Raw genomic sequence first — 23,316 nt, 5'->3', positions numbered from 1 at the left:
TTCCATTTCCTAGATAAAAGGTGCAGGAGAAAATGTGGTCACTAAAGTTCCCACATTCATGATGTTTATGTGACTGTGACTTGTCACATGACCTTGGGGAGGCTGCTCTTGTCTTCACTGTCCCATCCTCTTGACATTCCCCCCCACCCCCCACCCCAGTAAGGACTTATATACAAGGCACTCACCCAGACACAGTTAGGTAATAAAGGTGAAGTCATGGCTAAGGGCATGGGTTTTGAAGTGAAGCTTCTGGACTTTCCTTAAGTCCAGAAAGTCAATTCATCTCTCTGAGCTTCCTTTATAAAAGGAGGCCAGTGATATACCTACCTCACATGTTTGTCAAAAGGGTGCAACAAGATAGTGCAAGGGAAGCACTTAGCACATTGCCTCATATAAATAAAATACGCATTCTAGCATCTCATAATTTTAGCTATTATTTTTGTTGTGATTATTCAGGATGAATGAGATAAGCTTCCTGTCCTTGAAAGAAGGTGAGAAGCTAAGTCATAAATACCATGACAAGCTATGATAAGTGCTGTGAAGGATGTGCCAAGGGCTGGGGGGATGGAGGGCTGAAGAGGAAGGAGTCAGGAGGACTTTCTGAAAGATGTAGCATCTCAGCAGAAGGACAAACAGGTTTTACACATGTGGGCATGGAATAAAGGAATCACTTGAACAAAGGCCCAGGGGTAGGCAAGTAGAGGGCATCTTCTCCCAGTATGCATGGCTGATGCCGCTGAGCAGGGGGTTTGCAGGGATACACAGGATTAGTGCAAGCTAGCTTGGAGTCAGATCATAGAGGACCTTGAATGATGCCATTCCAAAGCATTTAGACTTTTTTCTGCAAGCAAATGAAAGTGGAGCCAGTGGAGACTTTGGAGAAGGGAATTTGGAAATTCTTCTGGAAAATTGTTGGTTACTGGTAGGGGGCTGGGCAGAGCAGAGGCCACGGGGCACAGTGTCCTCTATTTCCATCTCTGAAAAGCTCATCAGTCCTCAAATCTTCTTGACTAGACTACAAGCTAGTCGAGGACAGAAGCATGTGCTTCCTTCTCATGATTATGTCCCCAGCACAGCCCCTGGGGCTCAATAAATGGCTGTTGAATTGAAATAGACAAAAGATCCTAAACTTGAGCCATGAGAGTGGAAGGGAGAGGATGGCTCCAAAGACACTCCAGGAGAAGAATGAAGAGGATTCTGCAAAGGAGTAATCAGAGGTCACTCGGGCGTAGAGGGACTGGAAGGATGAATGGAGAGGCTATGGGGCGTAGAGGGGCTGGAAGAATGAATGGAGAGGCTATTTACTGACAGAATGGACGCAGCCAGGAGCAGCCCATCTGGCAGGATGACTGCGGCGCTCGCTGTGGGGTGTGTCGCGGCTGAGGTGAATAGAGTCATCCATCTGCTGACTGGCAGGCAGTGGACGCGGGCTCTGGAGAGAAGCCAGAATGTGAGGCAGGCACAGGAGAAGCAGAGCAGAGGGTAAAGATGGGATCTGCAAGGAAGAACAGCCTGGAGCCTGAAGAGCGAAGCAGACAGAGGCAGCCAGCCTGGGGGTCACTCCACACTCCCAGATCCCCAATGCAGCCGGTTAAACACCACAGAGGAGCAACCCCAGGATGCTGGGGAGAAGAGGCACAGTCAGGAGGACAGCCAAGAGGTACAGGATCACAGCCTTCAAGGGGGAAGTCAGGCTGGTCTGCACTGCCCAAAGCTACAAAGAGTTTAACCAGAGTGGAAAGTGGGTGCGGGAGCCTCGGGATTGATCTCCTGCCCCACAGCTTTGCTGTTCCCGTCACTTCTGCACACTGGCACTGAGGTCATGCTTCGCAAGGAAGATCTGCATGTGCCAACCCTTGGCTCAGAAACCTTCCCTTGTTTCCTACTTCCCAGCTAGGAAGGCCAAAGTCCTTGGCCAAGCATTTAAGTGACCTCAAATCTAGTGTGAAAAGCCTCACCTTCCACTACGTCCTTCCACGTCCCAGCACTCTGAGCTGCTCCCTCTCCCCTGTTGCACACCAAGAACTTCCATGCCTTCCTATGTTGGTTCTTGCTGTTCCCTCAGCTAGGAAGGCCATTTTGCTCAATGTTCTGCTAATTAAAACTCTCCTCATCCTTCAAGGCCTGTGTCAAATGCTACCTCCACTGTAAGGCCTTCTCTGGTTTCTCCAGTCAGGAGGGTCCTTCCTTCAAGGACCCATGGTGTGGTGCTTTGCCTAGTCATTACTTCATTCTTTCTACAATTGAGTTGTTGGCCCCCATCCACTCACACATGACAGCATGAGAGCAGAGAACATGTTTTATCTTTGAATCTCCCATGGTATAGATTCTTACATGCAGAAGGTACTCAACCAACGCCAGCAAAGCATATGAAGAAATTAGGATAAAAACCCCACAAAAACCTGACAGCAGTAGATGCCACCACTTCCAATCATTTATTTGGAAATTACGATGTGCCTCACAGTTATTTGGACTTCAGGGGTTTTGCCCTGCAATTAATGTCTCGGCCTGATGTTGGGTTGCCTTACAATCACATGTGTTATCTGTGATCTCTAGGGCCATTTCGGTTTTGAGAGCACACTTTTACACACACACTAAGACGTTTCTGAGTATTTCCCATAGTTAGACAAAAATGGAAAAACTTGGCCCAGCCGTCAGAAGCGCTTTATCACATGTGCTGCCTATGACAGTGGTTTAGGGAAATCTCTACACAATTCCACCAGGATCATAAACACATTTCCTGAGCTATGAATTAAGAGGAAAAAGTTTCTCAACATGCAACACAAACTCAAAAAGCAGCTGTTCATTTAACCATCTATCATCTTCTTCTGACCCTCTGAACAGGCTCTGACAGTATTTAGATTACAGGAACATACTGTTTTATTCCTCAATAGCTTGCTGTTTGTAAGGAAAACATATATTCAAGAAATGTATTCAACATGGTTCAGGAGAACCTTCTATGTATGTGTCAGTGGAGTGTCTGTGCTAACAAATGATGTCCAGTATATGAATCAGGTTAGTTCTTCCTTGGTCTGTGTTTTAGGGGTAAGACGTCTTCTGTATTGTTATATAAAACTGAGAGCAATTTAGGACTGATCTAAACAGTCCTGCTTTTTTCTTTTTCTTTTGCCTGCTTTGTTTTTGCTTTAAGACAATCGTAAAACACAGCTGCTAAATAGAAAGGAAGGCTACATTCCTCTTGCAGCTGTGAGCAACAGAATTATTTAAATGTTTTCTAATCCAACAAACCTGGTTCTTGGTAAGGAAGAGAAAAAGAGCTAATTGTCTTTAACACTTAAGACTTTAACACTCCCCTCCTTCAAAAAATTAGGGGAAAGGGCAATATGGTCAGAGGGTATTTTGAGTGATTTCTAAATTCATTTTTCTTGGATCCTGCAGAGTAGGATGGGAGGGAGTTTTCGAAACCACTGGACTTGTGAAGAAACGCTTCTTCTAGCTTCATAACGATAGCAACAAGCACGTTCTGCACATTTGTTTCATGCCAGGCAGAGTGCTCGGGAGACCTTTACCTGTTTTACCTGATTACATCCTCTGAGGTATGTGCCATTTATACCTGGGGAAACTGAGGCTCAGAAAAATGACCTTGTCTGTGGTCACACGGCTGGTAAGGGGTAGGAATGGAATTTAAACCCAGTTGTCCAACTTCAGGACCCACATTTCAGCCACAACTGAGGTTTTTCCTAACCTAACCCCATTGTGGTGGAATTGCACAAAAAACATACTTGAGAGGTGAATAATGTCATCATTCCATTACATACAAGTTAAAAGACTATACAGTGTGATACCATTTTTGTTATGCACACACATATATATGCATAAATAGATAGGTAGAGAGACAAACACAAACAGAAAAAAAATGGAAAAGACATAAATCAATATTACCAATATTTTAACAGTGATTACCACTGGATGATGAATAAATTTTAATCTTCTTAAAATTCCTGAAATTTTCTATTTCCTATAATGAGATCTATTACTTTAATTATTCAGAAATAATTTTTGAGTAACATATACTCATTAACTCAACAATTTAATTAAACAAATAGATTTTGAGCATCTACTCCACCAAGTACCAGGCACTGTATATTGAAAACAATAAAAAAAACTACATGAAAAACAGCAAATTACTCACATCCCTGCTCTGCTAACATTTTGGATGCTCTCCTTCAGGTTTTTTTCTGTACAGGTTTTTTTTTTTTTTTTTGAGACCGAGTCTCACTCTGTCGCCCAGGCTGGAATGCAATGGCGTGATCTCAGCTCACTGCAACCTCTGCCTCCCGAGTTCAAGCCATTCTCCTGCCTCAACCTCCCGAGTAGCTGGGATTACAGGCATGCACCACCACACCTGGCTAATTTTTGTATTTTCAGTAGAGATGGGGTTTCACCCTGTTGGCCAGGCTGGTCTCGATCTCCTGATCTCACGTGATCTTCCCGCCTCGGCCTCCCAATGTGCTGGGATTACAGATGTGAGCCACCGCCCCCTGCCTTCTATGCAGTTTTTAAAGTAACTAGCAACCAAGGCAGATAGTCAAGCCCTGGTTTATAGTTAGGAGTTCGACCAGCTTCCGGACCTGACTGTCTGCTCCTACCGTGAGATTTCACATCACTTCTCTCTAAGCCTCAGTTCCATCATCAGTAAAAAGGATTAAGAGGGGGACCTACCTCATCAGTGATTAAGTGAGTTAATGTAAGTAAAGTGCCTTGAAGCAAACAACAGATAATAGCTATTATTATTATTATTCGATGCAGAATCTCTGCATTGTGGTACTGTTGTTTTCCATCTCCTTTCTTCTGAAGTGCAGTAACACAATAGTGTTTTTCTTGGAGAGCACGGAAAAACTATTCAGGCATCTAAAGTCACCTTTGAGTTTTGCAGGCGAGTGGCATCACTCAGTCAAGGCAAATTCTATCAGAGTTGAGAATTTGGGCCTTTTCTCATCTTTTATTCTTAGTTGATCCAAAAATTCCTCAGGAATAGTGGAGTTGGCCCATTTGGCCTCCTATCTCAGCCAACGATACAAAGAACAGAGGTAGCTACCATGGTATAAAGAGAGAGGAGTATTTGCACACCATTCAGAAAATCAAAGAGGCAGATGTTGGACAAAGATCTTACTTGTGTTTGGAAACGTAATAAGTATGACCAGTTACAAGCAATAGGCTATCTAAACTCTATTGCTTATACAATTCTATGACTTCAGGCCTTGGTGTTCTGTTCTGCCTGATGATTGTGGGATATGGTTCTATGAGCTCTTTAGAAGGAAGATGTTTGGGATCAAGCTAATTTCTGGAAGAACCAGCCTGATTCTATTGTGGTCCTGCTCCACTCCAGCCTCAGCCACCATTATCTGTTTTCTACATGACTCGGTAGCGCCCTAAATCATGTCACTCCCTTTCCTCCACCCTGCTTAGGGTGACTAGGGTCAGTTCTGCACTCAGGGGTCCACCTTCTTTATAGGAGAATATCAGTCTTCAGCGAGGGTCTTAAAATGTCAACCATTGCCTGACCCCTGCTACATCCAACACGCCCAGTGACTTTCCACTGCACTCAGAACAAAGCCCCAGACTTTTTGCATGGGTCCAGGGCCCTGCATGAGGTCTTTGCATGCCTCACCAGCCTCATTTTGACTACTTTCCCCCAGAACCCTGGCCTCTATGGCATTTTAACACACACCAAGCTCATGCCCACCACAGGCCCTCCCACCTGTTCTCCCTCCCTGAGGAACAGTCCTCACTCTGCTTCATGTGTGCCTGGTGCCCCTTGTTCTGCTGGCCACCACTTCTATGTCACCTGCTCAGAGAGGCTCCCCTCCCCTCCCAATGTATAACAGCTTTCCCTGTCCTGGTGCCTTGTTTGTTCTCTTTGGAGAAGACATTTTATCACAATCCCTGTTGACTTGGTTTATTTCTTTGTTGGCCTACTTTTTCGTATGTGATGCTCTATCTGTCACCCACTCCTCTGCCCCATCAGAATGTCAATGGCTCAAGAGCATGGATCGTATCTGCCCTTGTGTTGTTGTATCTCCAGGGAGGGCCCACATGGGGAAGGTGCTCCCTAAATATGAAAGGAAGGGAGGCAGGGAGGGACGGAGAAAGTTTCCAGAGAGGGGGACACTTTTCCAAGGCAGCCCCATTTCCTGTGAATGTAGGTGGTATCCCTGCTCAACCCTAGTGTTACTGTGCGAGTTAAAAATAAAACCCCTGGGTGGAGTGAGAAGCCTTTAAAGAGGCTGGGGGAGAGATAATGAGAAACATGAGCCAGCCAACGCAGGTCCAGCAGGATGTGGGACCAGCCAGGAAGCAATGGGATCTTGGCTCCGGAAAAACACTGACTTTGGGGCTGCAATAGTCTGACCAATGCACGACTCCCGATTAGTCACCAGAAGCCTCTCTCTGGATCTGCCGTGTATGAAAAGACTTTAAAGTGGCCAATTCAGGATATGCTTCCATCCTAGAGCAAGACATGGTTAGAGGTTTCTAAAGAGATATTCTTTACAATTCTTAGAACAAGGGACTCCACACCCCTCCTCTGCCTGCCACGGGTCAGAATAAGAGGGAGAGGCCTGGAGGGAACGAGAGGCCATAAGGCCTTCCTTGGCTCACCCTCCCTCTGACCTCCCCCAGGGCCCATCCAGCGTGGGAGCCGAACCTCCCACCACAGCAGGGCTGCAGCCAGAGATCCCAAGGTGAAGCCGCCCTCCAAAGGCTTGGCTTGGTTCAGGGGCGGCGTGAGGTGGGGAGGGTCAGGTCAATGGGTCGTTAGAAACAACTCGGCCATCGCCTTGGAAACGCTCCCCCCTGCGCCGCATGCATCTGGATCCACCCTGAACCAGCTGTGTATTAAACCCTCAGACCTCAGTGGGAGGTGGGGAAGCCTTAGGGAGGGTCAGAGTGGGACAGGAAGAGGTCCACCTTCTCCATAGGAGAAAATCAATCTTCAGGCCTTAATGAGAGGCCTAACGACCCAGGGGAGGAGCAAGCGAAAATCCATATTCTGGCCTCCCTTGGTGAAAGGATGGGCTGAGTGGAGTGTGGGGGCTGCCAGCATCCCCTCCTCCGGACTGCGACCTGGACCCCTTCCCAGAATCCATCTCTCTGTGCTGGTGTGGAAGCCAAGTGATGTGCTCATGGTCACCTGGTGCAAGGGAATATTCTCAGACCTCGAAAACATTGATCACCACTGGGTTTTTCCATATACACAGCTATGAGGCAGTCAGGAGGACCACAAAAGAAGGGGAAGAGAATTAGCAAGAATCAAGAGAGACAGCTATGCTGAGAGCTTTACACGCCACCTTGAATTTAACCTCCACCACCGTCCTCTGAGACAGAAGCTCTTATAGATAAGGCAACTAAAATATAAAGAGGACCTGTTCCCCACCCAAAGTCACCCAACAAAGGAGGGTGGAGCACTGGGCAGCCAAAATGCAAAGTGGCTGTGCAATTTACCACCTATAATAACCTGTCCTTTTATCTCTGCAGTCAATGTCCAAATGATTTGAACTCAAAGCCCAGTGCCAGGGGACATTGAGCAGAATTTTCAAAACGTACATATACTGAAGAACCGAACACCCCCTGGCTGGTTGGGAATACCAAAGCCTTTTTGTGCATTGAGCAAAAGGAATCTACTGAAGTCAACTCTTCTTTAATCATTTGTTGGGAACATCTACAACTTAAAACTTCTGAACAAGTAGCCTGTGTATCTGCCCTGGGCTTAACCGGTTCAAGGGGGCTATTTCTTTCTTGGCTAGTTCTAGGCTCCTGACATGAGGATTTCAAGTGCTTAAAAGGCACAGGATAATAATCTTCCCCTGGAACAAAAAAGGCTGACAGACGAACAGCAGGGAAACAGGTGACCTGCATGTCCTAGTACCATTTTTTGAGTTCAAGTACATTCTCATGAAGTCTTCCAAAAAACCTTGCCAGAAAATTTGCCACAGCAACAATCATTCATATCTTATTGAGCAAATACTGGGTGCTGTGCATTGTGTGCTAAAACATTTTAGGCACTCTACATGGATTCTCTCACTACATTCTTACACCGACCCTATGAGATAGGAACAAGTTACACTGATGCAGTGCTGGCATGCACTATAGACTTTAGATGTATTAACTCACATCTTCCTGTCAACAACCCTAGGACAGAACTGCTGCTATTATCTCTATTTTATGGAATCAAAGAGGTTGTATAACTTGACCAGGTCCACGCAGCTATTGAATGTCAGATCCAGAATTCACACCCAGACAGTCCCACTCCAGGGTTCATGCTCTTGATCAACATGCCACCCTACCAGAGTGCCACAGGCTGTGGCTCTGAAATAGGGAAAGGTTAATGAGAGATGGGTCAGAACTGTCAGAAGTATTCCTGTCTTCTTCTATGTGAGCTCGCTTTCCAAGGAGCTTAGGGCTCTGCTTCACACGCCTTCAGCTAAGACATCCCAGGACCAGCCTGGGAGAATGGCAGTGAGCTTTGTGTGGCCAACTGAGTGAAGATTTCATCCTTGGAAAAAACTCATTTGAAAGAAACCATTCTGAAGTCATCCTGCATCTCTGCCATTTAGAAAGATACCCATTCTTGGCCGGGCGCGGTGGCTCACGCTTGTAATCCCAGCACTTTGGGAGGCCGAGGCGGGCGGATCACGAGGTCAGGAGATCGAGACCACGGTGAAACCCCGTCTCTACTAAAAATACAAAAAAATTAGCCGGGCGTGGTGGCGGGCGCCTGTAGTCCCAGCTACTCGGAGAGGCTGAGGCAGGAGAATGGCGTGAACCCGGGAGGCGGAGCTTGCAGTGAGCCGAGATTGCGCCACTGCACTCCAGCCTGGGCGACAGAGCGAGACTCCATCTCAAAAAAAAAAAAAAAAAAAAGAAAGATACCCATTCTTACTTCAAAACAAAAACAAAAACAAAAAACAAAACAAAACAACAACAACAAAAAAAATCAAGGCTCAAGGAGGAATGTTTTGCTCCTATAACTTAAATACCACCTTATCACCAAGGCAATGCAGCCAACTGCAAAAAGCCTGGACTGGCCCAGGCAGCAGCTCTCTTCTCCTCTGGGCTGCTGAACTTGCTCTGCGTAGACTGTAGGGAGCGACTCTGGAGCATTCATTCTCAACTTTCCTTTAGTTGCTGTTTCTTAATTCCGATAGATATTCTGAGGAAGGATAAGAAGAGTCTCATTTTCTAGAAGCTCTTTATGTCCTTAAAGGTATTGGTTCAGCACTTTGCACACATTGATTAATCAATGCAAACCGCTTCCACTATTCCCATCAGACTGATGGGGAAGGCAGAGATGAGCTACATTGTCTGTCTCCATGGGTCCAAGGGCTGGAACATGCTGGATCCATGTCTCCCTTCTGGGTGCCTGACATCACTTGTTTGTCTTTGATGCCCATCAGCCAAAAGAAGTTATTCATCTCTAAGCATGAATAATACCACTAGGGTGGATTTTTCCAGGCTTCCGAAGTGAGTTCTCTGCAGAGATGACACTAAGCCGACTAAGCCAGAGCAGCTGACACATAGCATAGGGTCCTGGGAACAGCAAGAGGCCAGCCCACCTGAGTTAGGGTGAGAGGCTCTTGATGCAAAAGTCTCAGCTTTACTTTCCAGGCCCCTTTCCAGAGCTATAAAGGGCAACAGAGGGTAGAAGGTCCCATTGCTGTCCTGAGTCTTGGCTTTAACACTCCCAACATTTAGTGATTCACTCAGTCATTCATTAGACTGATATTTGAGCACCTACTCTGTGGCACGGCTCTGTCCTATTCACTGGGGATATAGCAAGGAGCAAAACAGACAAGGTCTTATTCCTGCCCTCATGAGGCTTACATTCTAAGCGGGAGAATGGGTAATAGAAAGTCTTTTTAAAAATTGACAAGAAAATTACGAATTGAGGTAAGCAGCATGAAGGAAAAAGAAGTCAGAGGGAAGAAACAGGGAAACCTTTTGGAGGAACTGACAAGACAGGCAGGGTCTGAAGGATGGAAAGAGGCCTGCTACCTGAAGAACTGGGGAGAAAGCATCCAGGCAGGAGATGAAACAGCAGTTGCAAAGTCTGAGAGTCAGGAAAGGGCCTAGAACAGCAGAGGAGTAGACAGGAGGCCAGGGGCTGGATGGGTGGGGGGGATGTGAGATGGATGGGAGTCAGATGGATCTTGTCCCCCAAGAGGCCTCCTGTCTACTTTCTCACCTTCCTGAAAATCACCACTCTCCCTTACAGTGTGCTTCAGGAACTCATCATTGCTAAGCCAAATCCAGTCCCTCTGCTCAAACTGAAGAGAAGGGAATTATTTTTGTGGCAGACAGGGTATGTGGTAAAGGCAGGGCGTTCGGTTTTATATGCAGACTTTTTTACATATGGATCATGCCAACAACAGCTGAGAAGCTCCCCAGCGATGGATGTGTTTGCCTCGGAATGGAGTCATCCAGGCACCTGCAAGGCTGCAAACACCACGCTGGGACTCTCCCTCACCCGCAGCCCCAGTCCCACCTTGCTGCTTCTTGGTGACATCATGAAAAAGGCAAATTGGGCTTCGGGTACTCTGCACTCCTCCTTTCAGCACCCTCTGCCCCTTTTCGGGCTTGTCTCCACCCATTCTCTCCCCCAGTGCTCTCATGGGGTCTGCCTGGACTAATCTCTGCCATTCGCCACAGTCCCTGATGAATAAGTCACCTTCTGAATGCACGCCTGCTCCTGCAACTTCAGGCAAAGTACAGGCAGGCAAAGGAGAGGATAGATTTACAAGACCTTTCTGTGTCCTTCAAATGATGCCAAAGAAGGGGCTGCCTAGGCCACTGCAGTCTGAGCCTGGCCCGGCTGCCCAGCTTACTAGTTAGCCGTACTGACAGGAGAGTCCCTATTCAGACCCTTCCCAGTGGAGCCATTGCAAATTCCTAAAGCACACTCTGTTGAGGAAGGACTGTGGCTAAAACACTTTGAGGAGTGGCCTGGAACTTCACTCCCTAATGGCCATGCAGCCAACCTTGGGTGTGTGAGCTCAGAAAGCCTGATGTCTCTCTCCAGGGCTGACCCACTGCTGAACCTTGCCATCTGCCTCTGTAGCCCATCATTCCCTTTGCTGAAATGAGAGACTGCCCTACATAGGATCACTTTCTCCCCTGGCTTTCTAGGGCTCACAGCTTAAGGAACTAAATCCTCAGTATGGCTGCACAGTCTGACCCTGCCTGCTTCTTGGGTTCTGGCTCGCCCCTTTGTGCCTGCACTCAGCCACAATGGCCTTCCTCCCGCTCCTTGGTGATGCCAGGCTTCCTCACGCCAGGCAACCTTTGTGCATGCTCCTCTCCCTGCCACCTGAAACACTCTGCCCTCACCAGTTGAAACCTGCCGATCCGTCAGACCTCAACCCAAGCCTCACCTCCTCATGGAAGCTTTCCAGGACCCCCTGTTGGGGTCAAGTTCCCCTGCCATGTGGTTTTTCAGGACCACTCGGTAGAATTGCTGCTTGATTGATGTCTATACCCCCATCTAGCCTCTAACTTTCATGAAGGTGAGGGCTCTTGTCTTCAGGCACTGCTGTAGCCCAGTGTCTCACATGCCCTCTGGCACACAGGAGGCATCCATGCTGAGCTGAATGAACCTGACATGGCCCTCAGTAGGCCCATCCCAATCCCCTCTCCCTTTCCTCTTTTCCTCCAGCCTCCCTTCTCTTATTTTCTTTACATTTGCTTCCTTCCTCCCTCTTCACTCTTTCTGTTCATTCCTTCTTCCCTCTTGGGCCTTGGGCCTACTTGCTGCTGCCAATTTGCCAAACCTTTGCATAATGTGTAGGCCTTCAACCAGATCACCCCAGAGCCATGGCCTAGTGGGGGAACCTAGGAATCTGGCTTTCTACGGGGTTAGTCTGTTATGGTTGCCATAACAAGCACCATAGGCTGGGTGGCTGAAACAACAGAAACTAGAAACTTATTCTCTCAGTGCTGGAGGCTGGAAGTCCAAGATCAAGGTGTCAGCAGGGTTGGTTCCTTCTGAGGCTGTGAAAGAAGGACTTGTTCCAAGCCTCTCTCGTTGGCTAGTAGATGGCCATCTTCTTCCTATGTCCGCTCACTTTGTCTTCTCTCTATGCATGACACCAATTATAGTGGAGTAGGACCCAACCTAATGATTTCATTTTAACTTGATTATCTCCGTAAAGACCCTATCTCCAAAATAAGGTTGCATTCTCAGGCAATAGGGGATAGGGGGTGAATTTCATCTTATGAACTTGGGGGTGGACACAACTCAACCCTAACACCTACCACCACATGTCCATTGCCCCAACTCTCTTCGACTCATTGAATGAAATAAAAATAAGGAAACAACAGACACATCTTCTGAAGAAATGACACAGGAGTCTGGGAATGGGATGGGCATGACAGGAATGGCAACTGGAGAAAGACACCCCACCTAAGAATGAGAAAGGAGGGTGGTACTGACAGGAGCTAAAACTACTCTCATTGAATGGCCTAGCAGTTAGTTACACATCTAGGCTCTGGTAAGCAGCTAGTTCTGAGTTCAAATCCCCACTCAGCCACTTACTACCAGTGAGGTTTTTCCCTTGCTCATAAAATGTGGGTAATAGTAATACCTCACTTATGGGATTGTTGTGAAGATTAAATGAGAGAATAGCCCAAGCATAGGGCTTCACACTGTACCCAGCACATAATAACTCAATATGTACCAAATGTGTTGTTATTGTTATCATAATAGGGGTGGTCTCACCAGCTAATTCAGGAAGAAATGATGACAAAGAAGAGGGTAATTGCCATGACTGAGTCCACACAACTCTGTGTTCCCTCTCATAGTCACAACGAGAAAGGAAGCCGAGCAACGGCCAGACCTGATCTTCTTTAATTGTGCTCTGTGGACCAAAGGCAACAGAATTACCTAGGCCCCACCCAGAAAATGCAGAATCCTGGGTCCCTCATGAAGCCACTGAATCAAAATTGTGGGGAGCACCCAGGAATCTGATTTTTAAACAAGTTCCCCTGTGATTCTTACGCACATTAAAATTTGAAAACCCCTGGACAAGACCACAGGTCCTGGAGGAGCAGAGATGAGTCATGTCCATGAGTAATACCCCATGTTGACACAGCCCTGGTGCAAGGTAGGCACGCCCCTCACACCTGTTCTCATCACCAGCATTCCTTGGACAAGGTCAGGAGACGGTCTTGAGCAATTAGGTATAAAACAAATCTCTGTAAGTCACATTTTAAATATAATATTTAGAGGGATTACACTGGCAAATCAAATTGTTTTCATTATTGTAAATTTTACTGTGCTCAGATACTTACCCAATCTTGACCTCAAGTTTAGCTTGAGGATTGTAAGGCCCCCTGGCCCAGCACGCTTGCTGTGCTTGGGGCTCTGTTGTTAGCACTCTGTTTATTTTGTTCTTGGGCACCATCCACTACCTGGTCAGAAAAACCTTAGCCCCACTGTTCCCCAGTGCCTGTGTTCATGTCTTGCCCCAAAGACCCAATCCCAGAGGCTATGGGTCCTCAAGGTTGAGATTCTACCTATGGCCCAAGCTAAGGTCCTGCCATCTCTTAGCAGAATTTCCAAATCCTGGCCTACTTTCTAGGGTCTTCCAGTATCATCTGGTGCTGAATTCCTATCACCAAGCTCCATGTGCCTCTCAGCACACCTCTTATAATCCCCGCAAACCATATACAGCCTATCAGTGAGGAGCACAGGCTCACTGGACAGCCTAGGTATGAAGCTTGGCTCTGCCACTTGGTAGCTGTGTGACCTTAGCCAAACACCCCACCCACCAAGCCTCAATTCCTGCATCTATAAGAGCCCCTACTATTATATGCAGGGTTGTCATGAGTATTGAGTGAGGTGATACACTTACGGCCAAGCACAGTGCTTGAACACAGCAAGGGCTCAATAAATGTTGGGGACCAGTCCAAAAGCTGTTCTGTGTCTGAGTATGCATACATGTGAACAAAGCTCCATGCCAAAGCAAATGTGCCTCCAAGCTACCCAAGCAGTGGCACCAGGGGTCACTCATAGAGTGTCACTTTGGGCTTTGGAGCAAATGGACTTGTAAGCAGCCTTTTCTCCTCTTTCTATTTTTTTTTTTTGAGACAGAGTTTCACTCTTGTCACCCAGGCTGGAGTGCAATGGTGTGACCTTGGCTCACTGCAAACTCCGCCTCCCAGGTTCAAGCGATTCTCTTGCCTCAGCCTCCCAAGTAGATGGGATTACAGGTGTGTGCCATTATGCCAGGTAATTTTGTATTTTTAGTAGAGATGGGGTTTCACCATGTTGGCCAGGCTGGTCTTGAACTCCTGACCTCAGGTGATCCACCCGCCTTGGCCTCCCAAAGTGCTGGGATTACAGGCATGAGCCATTGCACCTGGCCGAAGCAGCCTTTTTAGAATTCACCTTTGAATAATAATAATAATAGCAAATACATAGTACTCACTATGAGCTAGACCCTGTGCTGATAAGGGCATTACTCATTTGATTCCTTCCATAACAAGGTTGTTACTTTATTACCCCCACTTTACAGATGAGGAAACCGAGGGCCAAGGTCACAGGACTAATAAGCGGCAGAATTTGGATCCCAGGCAGCCCAGCTACAGAATCTATGTACTTAGCTAATGTGTTATGCTCCCTCTCGTAAATAGTGTAATTTAATTATTAAAAAGGAAAGGGGGAAAAAAGGAAAAAGTTAAAGACAGAGAAATGTTTTAAGCAGATAGCACTGGCACCAGGATTCTTGCAAGTGAACTCAAGAAGCTCACTTCTGGCTGGGTTTAAACCATGGTGTATTTAATAATCAAAATAATTGCTATTCCTTCCCTCCCCTTTTCTCTCCCTGTAGGCCACTGGCCCAGATGCTTGTGCTTGTTCTTGTTCCTGTACCTTGGACTCCTTTGCTTATCTTTCCGCTGAGTTGGACACGCCAGCCCAGGCCCATTCTCTGTTACCTGCCCACCCAATCAGTCCCCTTCCTTCTCTGTGGTTGTTTGGGCTGGATCCAGTCATATCTCAAGATGGGGACACCTTGTTGGTACTTGAACATTTGTTGATTAGTGAACCCTTTCTTCAGAAAAAGTACTCTCACCCACATGTATAGATGTTAGATTTACCTAAAGCATGGTATGCCTATGGCACAAACAACTTCAGATTATTTTTCCAGCAACCTAAATCAAGGGACACTGCATTAGCCATGCAATGCTTATTTAATGAAGTGGAAATGGGTGTGTCCACTCTGCACAATACCTAACCCCTGGGAGCTGGCACACAGGCTGACAGTGTCAGAGGCATTCGAACCAGAGCAACTCCATCTTGAGTGAGGGCTAGGAAAATGAGGCTGGGACCTGCTGGGCTGCATTCCCAGAAAGTTAGGCATTCCTAGACTCCAGATATTTACGGTTAAGGGAATAGATTGATAATGTTTACTACATAGACTCAGATTTGGGAGTGTCCAGATAGCCCGATATTTTGAGAACAAAGGCATTCCTAATTTTGCTTTAAAGATAATATGGATTCTTGCAAAATATAGTAATTAAGAAAATTAGGCCAGGTGTAGTGGCTCACACCTGTAATCCCAGCACTTTGGGAGGCCGGTTGGATCACCTGACACTGGGAGTTGGAGACCAGCCTGAGCAACATGGAGAAACCCTGTCTCTAATAAAAATACAAAATTAGCCGGGCATGGTGATGCACACCTGTAATCCCAGCTACTCGGGAGGCTGAGGCAGGAGAATCACTTGAACCCGGGAGGCGGAGGTTGCAGTGAGCCGAGATGGTGCCATTGCACTCCAGCCTGGGCAACAAGAGTGAAACTCTGTCTCAAAAAAAAAAAAAAAAAAAAAAAGAAAAAGAAAAAGAAAATTAATCCTTTATCACAAACCCTTGTAGCAGAGCACATCTCCCCATGATCTTTTTAAAATCCTATATATACGAGCATGGTACCTAGGATGGAGGTGTTCCTCCTCTTACTTTTGGGAACACCCTACTCTGTCAAAGGAGTAGCTGTGCTTTCACCACTTTACTTTCTTAATGAAAAGAAAGTAAGTGCTTTTGCTTTGCACTGCAGACTCGCCCTAACTTCTTTCTTGCTTGAGATCCAAGAACCCTCTCTTGGGGTCTGGATCTCTTTCCTGTAACGGCAGTCCCAAGATCCTTAATAGTTTATGTGCAGTTCACAGAATGCATGTCACCTAAGTGAGCGGCTGCACTGTCCCAGGATGAGATGTCCCTTCAATGTAGATACAGCATATGGATGTCCGCCCACCATCTCCACTGAATGTTATCATCGTGGCTGGTGCCACTCACCTGTAAAGTCAAACCACTTAACCAGATATGGCTTCCTTGATCCTTTGCAGAACTAGTCAAGTCATATGTAAACAGCAGATTTGAGAGAGAGTTTAAAAGAAACTCATTGTGTTTTCTCTTAACGTTTTGCATACTAAGTTTGCTTTGGATTACATACTTCATTTGCAAACCCATTTATTCACACTAACAAAGGCAGGGGCAACAGAAGAAAGTCTCTCTGAGTCCCTCTGCCAACAGCAAATTGTTGATCTTGCCTTCAGATCTACATCTCAAGAGGGGACTTTCCTCAGAAGCCCTCAAAGACCAACACAAAGAAAACAAAGGAAAAGGGAATTTGTGACTGTGAATCAGAGTCTCCACCAAAATCCTCAGTCATCCACACTGACAAACAGCTCCGGTAAACTGCTGGCCACCCTTCACTAGGCGCCACTTCCCAAAGCGAGGCCCACTTCTTTCAGCCCTGATGCCACTGCTGCTGGCTCACTGTTACACAGAGCTGGCGGAGGGGCAGCCTGGCTCGCCCTCAGCCGGGATGCTCATGTCCTCCCACTGGGTCGGGGAGCTAACTCATAAACAATCGCATCCTTGTAGAGAATGAAAGGAAATGTGCCAGTCACCAGTGCAGAAAGGAGGGAGGCAAATGGGGGTGGCGGGGTGGTGGGTGGATGTAACATAGCTAGAGAATAATGGAGTGTTTGAATTCTGCTGAGGCAGAATGAGCCCTTGGGCCTGAGAGGGGTCTCCCTTGGGTCTCTGAAAAGTGGGTACTTGATTAAATGCCTGAAATTTCCATCTCAGTATCTGGAGGGCTGAATTTCTGAAGTGCTCCTCTGCAGCAGCCTTGCATACCTTTGGCATGTAATTGTGATGTGGGTGTGGATAGTGTATGTGCCAGAGAATCTGTCCATTCTGACTCCTTCTTTCCTAGTGCCCATTGGAGGGGTACTGAAATGAGGATGTGATATTCCAAGATCAGAAAGGAAGGAAAGAAGTAATCCGAGTGACCATGGGGCCATGGGAATACCACCCTACCAAAACCCTGAGCTGACATGCCCAGATAATCCTAAACTTCAGCCTGATTTCTACATCAAAAGGTTAATAAGATCTAAGCTGCCCACCATGTGGACAGCTTTTCCAAGGCAGCTGAATATCCAGGCTTCCCAAGAGAGAGCTAGTGTGACACAGCAAGATAATGCTAGCCACCCTCACCACAGCCAGACTCACCGCAGCTTTCTGCTTCTGCCGAACCTCAAGGGCTGCATCCAGCACTTTAGTAAATGAGAAATGCCTGCCCCCTCCAGCCCTGATTCAGAGCCAGTGTCAGGCGGGCACTGGAGGAATGGAGATAATGTGGCGGCATGGGGCATTCATATTTTTGCAGTCTCTAAACTAGAAGTACTATTTTTACTTGTCTGTGACATCAGCACGCCCTTCCCCCAGAGCAGTCTGCACCACGGTTTAAAGCCAGCCAAAGGTGAGCTGCTTGGCTTCTTGAGATTCACTTGCAGGAGTCCTGGTTCCAGTGCTATCTGCTTGAAACATTTTCTTTCTTCTCCAAGTAGCATTACATTTGCACTTGGAGACACACACACACACACACACACACACACACACACACGACCTCAGCTATAACCTGCTCTCTGTTTCCCAGATCAGATGCCCTGATTCTTACCTAAAGAGCTTGTAGGCCGAGGGCTGTACCTCTCTCCACACTGGCTCAGTGCTGTCCCAGGGGAAGCAGAATCCACTTGGTGTCTTCTTCTCTGTGTTTGTCACTGTCACTGTGCTGCGGCTGCCGCCCCAGCAGCCCCAAGCCGGCTCTCTGAACCTCCAGGCTACTGCAGCTCTGAGTGGGGAGAGGGACGGGCCGTGGCATGCACATCAGGTTGCTGGCCTGCCTCCAGATACCATGCCACAGAGCTGGCTACCCGTCCCTAGGGCTGTGTGGGAAATCAAGGTGGGGGGGGCAGGCTGGGGGAGCCAACAATGTCAGCCTCTAGGTCTATCTCCGGTCCTTGTTTATCAGCAGAGGGGACCTGCCTTTAGACAACCGCCCACTCCCACACCACCCGCAGGGATGCACACAGAGCTAAGCAACCCCTACTCTGGGACAGCCAGCAGCAGGCCCAGGAACACAGAGCCATTGGCCAGCCTGGAGGGAGGTAGAGACAGAAGACGGTGGCAGCAGCTACCCTGGGTGTTATTTTAACGTGGTTTGTCTTGGGGCAAATGTCTGAGCCGAATGGACTTCTGGCCCGTCTGAGCAGAATCCTGTTTATTTTGAGGCCTGAGTCGCCAGGGAAACAGCAGGTCGTGGCTCGGAGACTCTCCTCTGGAATCAGAAGGCTGCTGGATGAAAGGGAGGCCTTTTCTGTTCTGTCATCTGGCATCCCTGCATGGGGTGTAGGTGTCTGTGTGTGGCAACGTGTATGTGTGCGTGTGTGTGTCTGTCTGTGCCATCCCCAGAGCCAAGCCCTACAAATGGCATTTTGCGAAGTCAATCAAGGCAAAAGCCATCCAGGTTGGGACTGGCGAGGGGCTGCAGAGGTGGCAGCTCTGTCCTCCCTCTCCACTGTTCAAGCCTGTCCCCGTTGGATGAGGTGAATCCTCAGGTGAGCTCAACTTCAGGGGTGGGAAATTCTTCAATGGGCCATGGACATCCTCTTTAGACTTCTGGCCAAGACAGGGTAAGGAAGGGAGGGAGCTGTCTGGACAAATAACTCTTTGGCCAGAAGGTGGGGAATAAGGTGGACTGAAAGGATATGGATCAAGAGCTGTCTTTGAAGAAACCAAATGAAAACATGATTAATAGTTTCCAATAATTGAAGAGTCGCTCCTCCTTATGCAGGCGTTTGAGCCCAGAAGGCATGAGTGTGTGTGTGTGTGTGTGTGTACACGCATGCACTCCCATGTATGTACACAAGCCTGCTCACCTGATGATTCAGGTAGAGAGGTACAGATCGACCTGTCAGAACTAGAAATATGCTCTCCAGTCTCTACCTCCTCTGGGTAGTTGCTTAGGTGTAGAGAGGATGGAGTTGCAGTTTGTTCCCCACACTCCCCACAGAGCATGGGGGTGTGGGGAAGCCATCCATGTGCCTTCTGAAGGGATAAGCCTTGGAGAAGGAGCTCGTGTCCTCTACTAAAGAGCTAGAGGCTCAATCATCACAGAACTCCAATCATGGATAAGCAGCAGCTCCCAAAAGGGACTTGAATATACAGAAAATGTTGATTTCTTGAGACCCTATTAATTGGAACCCTCATGAACTACCACTTCTACACATGCAAAGGATACTGATAATTTGCTTTAAAACATAATAATCTTCCTGAGTATCTGCAAGGTTCCAAAGGGCCTTCTGAATCCTTAAAAAAATATTTCAGACAATGGTTTTTCAAGTATTAAATAGTCATTATGCTAGATGTAGTATGCATGTTAACCCTTTTTAACTACGTGAAATGATAGACTTGAAAGTTAGAAAATACCCTAAAAATCCTAAGGACAGAGATGCAGACTCGGAGACTCACTCAGGTGGTACCCTTAGTTAAAGTCCTCATTGTGACTAAAACCAGGTCTCCCTGCTTTAGGTTAACCCTGTGTTAACCTGCCTGCACTATGTGGTTGGCCATTGTTGGGTAATTTAGCCCAAGGGCTCCAGATTCCCCACATCCTAGTGGAAATTAATAAGACCTTCCTACTCATATCTTCCCTGCAAACTCACAGGATTATCATGACAATCAAATGTGTCCAAGTGTGTTCGAGCACCTTGAACGTGGGGAATGCAAATGCAAGTCATTATTTTATTTCTCCATTATGTCCAGTTATGAAACCCTGTTTAAACACACACACACACACACACACACACACACACACACACACACACACACACACAGCTTTTAGGCAAATATAATCCCTAGCTACTGACATATGCTAATTTATCTACTGCATATTGGGTGTTTGGCAATATTACTGTCCAAATACTAGGAAATAATCCTCAGTTAAGGTATTTACTGTAATATAATTCCCCCCAATGTTGAAATTTTTTAAAATTTCATTTTAATATCCTTCAATTTCTACATTTATTTCAGCTTCTGTTAGTATCTAGATTTACCTTTTATATAACATATATTGAGATTTTTTCCCTGTCTGGAGACATGATCATGTGAATGCTTTTCAGCCCCACTGTTATTTAGAGTAGGAAGGGACTTTGCGATGACCTAGTCAAAAAGTCTGGTCTCAGAATAGCCCTCCAGCTCTGTGCCTGGAAATAGTCAGTGGAAATAATAGCCGTCGAAGCTGCTTATTAAGCATCCACAATATGCTAGATCATATGCAGAACATGTAACAGAAATCATGTCTTCTTCCAAAGCTCTTACACCACTTTAAAAGCCATTTCTGCCCTGATAAAACCTTGTGAGAGAGGCTGCTAGTACTGCAGAGGGGTCCTCAGAGAAAGGAAGACAATTACAGGTTTAGAGGACCAAAAAAAATTCTAGTAGGTTTATCCACAGAGATGTGGGCTTGCCCCGGAGTTATCCACATCTAAAATGTTGTGGCTGTTGCCAGAGGTGAGATTTTTCCTTTCACATCCTAACAGATGGACTCAATATAGAGCACTTAGGCAGCTGCTATTACAGAAAGTGGCTCTACACCTCTCCTAAGAGCTTTAGAAGGGCGATAAAGGTAGAATGTGGTGGTTCTGCGGTTTTACTTATTTTGTGCTCTGTGCCTCTGAAAATCAGACATGTAACTATCACATTTTAACTGTACCAGCATGAAAGAAGCAGAGCATTATTGAATCAACAAGGTTCAAAATGTCCCCAATATATACATTTTTTTTCTCTCCAGGCAGAACATAAGCCCTGGCGTCTTGTCCTTGATTCTTGAGAATGACATTCAATATTTGCTTTAAAAATTCCCCTTCATTCATCCTGTTTACACAAATGATACAGTTATGTGAAACACACACCAGACACATTGCATTTTCTTTCTAATCTCATTTGACCTTGTTCAGGCACAACGAATCTTAATCAGCTGACGGGAGAAATTGGATGCTGCATGCCACTCTCTCCCTCCAGCAACACATTTCCCTCTGTTTATGCCCAATGAGGCAGTTAAATGAAGGGCGTCCTGGTCTCATGGTGAAGCAAGCGCCACGATGACAGAGGGCAATGGGAAATGCAGCAGACATTCATGGGAAATTGTATTCGTTGCTCAAGGAGACCAGCCAGCCACAAACATCACCAGAGCTGCAGGACAGAAGCTGAGTCCAATGACCCTCAAGAAGGAAGGTGCCTCACCCTGATCCCACTGAAATCCAATCACATGCGCTTGCCCTCCGCTGGTTAGCCTGATTCTTCAGCAACTTCAGAGGAGGATGCTTGGGAACGGTCCTACCCATGAGAGCTGGGTTTCCTCTCCTCTAGTATTGATTGCCTGTCGCCTATTCTACTGTTTTCCTCGATCCTAGTTTTTTTTTTTTTTTTTTTTTCTGAGACAGAGTCTCACTCTGTCGCCCAGGCTGGAGTGGAGTGGCGCGATCTCGGCTCACGGCAAGCTCCGCCTCCTGGGTTCACGCCATTCTCCTGCCTCAGCCTCCCGAGTAGCTGGGACTACAGGCGCCCGCCACCACGCCTGGCTAATTTTTTGTATTTTTTTTTAGTAGAGACTGGGTTTCACCGTGTTAGCCAGGATGGTCTCGATCTCCTGACCTCATGATCCGCCCGCCTCTGCCTCCCAAAGTGCTGGGATTACAGGCGTGAGCCACCGCACCCGGCCCCTCGATCCTAGTATTTTAATTTTAAAATATTTTACCTTGGCTGGGCGCGGTGGCTCACGCCTGTAATCCCAGCACTTTGGGAGGCTGAGGCGGGCGGATCAAGAGGTCAGGAGATTGAGACCATCCTAGCTAACACGGTGAAACCCCGTCTCTACTAAAAATACAAAAAATTAGCCGGGCATGGTGGCGGGCGCCTGTAGTCCCAGCTACTCAGGAGGCTGAGGCAGGAGAATGGCGTGAACCCGGGAGGCGGAGCTTGCAGTGAGCCGAGATTGCGCCACTGCACTCCAGCCTGGGTGACAGAGCGAGACTTTGTCTGAAAAAAAAAAAAAAAATTACCTTTACATAAAACGAACACTCCGTGCACATGATAACACTGCACCAAGAGGTATAAAACGACACTCATTAACCCTTTTTTCTCCAAAGATAACCACTATTCACTTTGAATGTATGGATCCTTTCAGGAAAGAAAACTGTCTTTGTACCCTGAATATGTGTATGCTAAAAACACACATTACTGTGCACAATGTCCTGCGTAATTGTTTTTCACTTAATAATAGATGTTTGCACATTGGTCTAGTTCATCCAAGCACCACATTTCTTGCCTGGAGTATTGGGGTATCTTCCTAATTGGCCTCCCTGCTCTACCCTAACCCTCTACAGTTCATTTCAGAAGGAACCTGCTAAAAGGTAAATCAGACCATGTCCCTATTTGTTCAGAACTGTCCAGGGCCTTTCCCTTGCACTAGGAACAAAAGCTAAGCTCACTACCACCACCTGCCTCTGCAAGTTCTCCCCCAACATACTCATTGCTCACCGTGCTCCAGTCACCTGCTCCTCGTAACGGGCCAGGCTTGGTCCTAGCTCAGGGCCTTCGTGCTTCCCATTCCTTCTGCCCAGAATTATGCATGCATTTTCTGCCTCTAGGTTATTTGCCTGGCTGGCTCTTTCCTGTTATTCTTGTCTCAGCTCAGGCCACCTGCACCCTGACCACCTGTTCTAAATCAGCCCCTTATCACTGTCTTTTTACATCTCCCACTTTCTTTTTCCTCATACTACTTACTACTTTCTCAAAATTATTGTACTCATAAAATGTTTACTTAGGTCGGGCGTGGTGGCTCATGCCTATAATCCCAGCACTTTGGGAGGCCAACGTGGGTGGATCACCTGAGGTCAGGAGTTGGAGACCAGCCTGGCCAACATGGTGAAACCCCGTCTCTACTAAAAATTACA

The 23,316-nt window shown here is 46.9% G+C and overlaps 1 protein-coding gene across 1 annotated transcript in view; it reads right to left on the bottom strand.

Moving 5' to 3' along the window:
• The window catches only part of FGF1 (fibroblast growth factor 1), a 96,646-nt gene extending 78,901 nt beyond the window's left edge, over positions 1-17,745 (bottom strand). Inside the window, 1 exon segment of the mRNA XM_003266554.3 lies at positions 17,531-17,745. Within this exon segment, the coding sequence (XP_003266602.2) occupies positions 17,531-17,673 (143 nt within the window). The 5' untranslated portion in view covers positions 17,674-17,745.
• Between the last annotated feature and the right edge of the window lie 5,571 nt (positions 17,746-23,316).

The sequence above is a fragment of the Nomascus leucogenys genome, chromosome 2, assembly GCF_006542625.1.
Source record: "Nomascus leucogenys isolate Asia chromosome 2, Asia_NLE_v1, whole genome shotgun sequence".
NCBI lineage: Eukaryota > Metazoa > Chordata > Mammalia > Primates > Hylobatidae > Nomascus > Nomascus leucogenys.
Note: the sequence above shows the minus strand (reverse complement) of the source record. Positions and strands in the feature narration are given on the sequence as shown.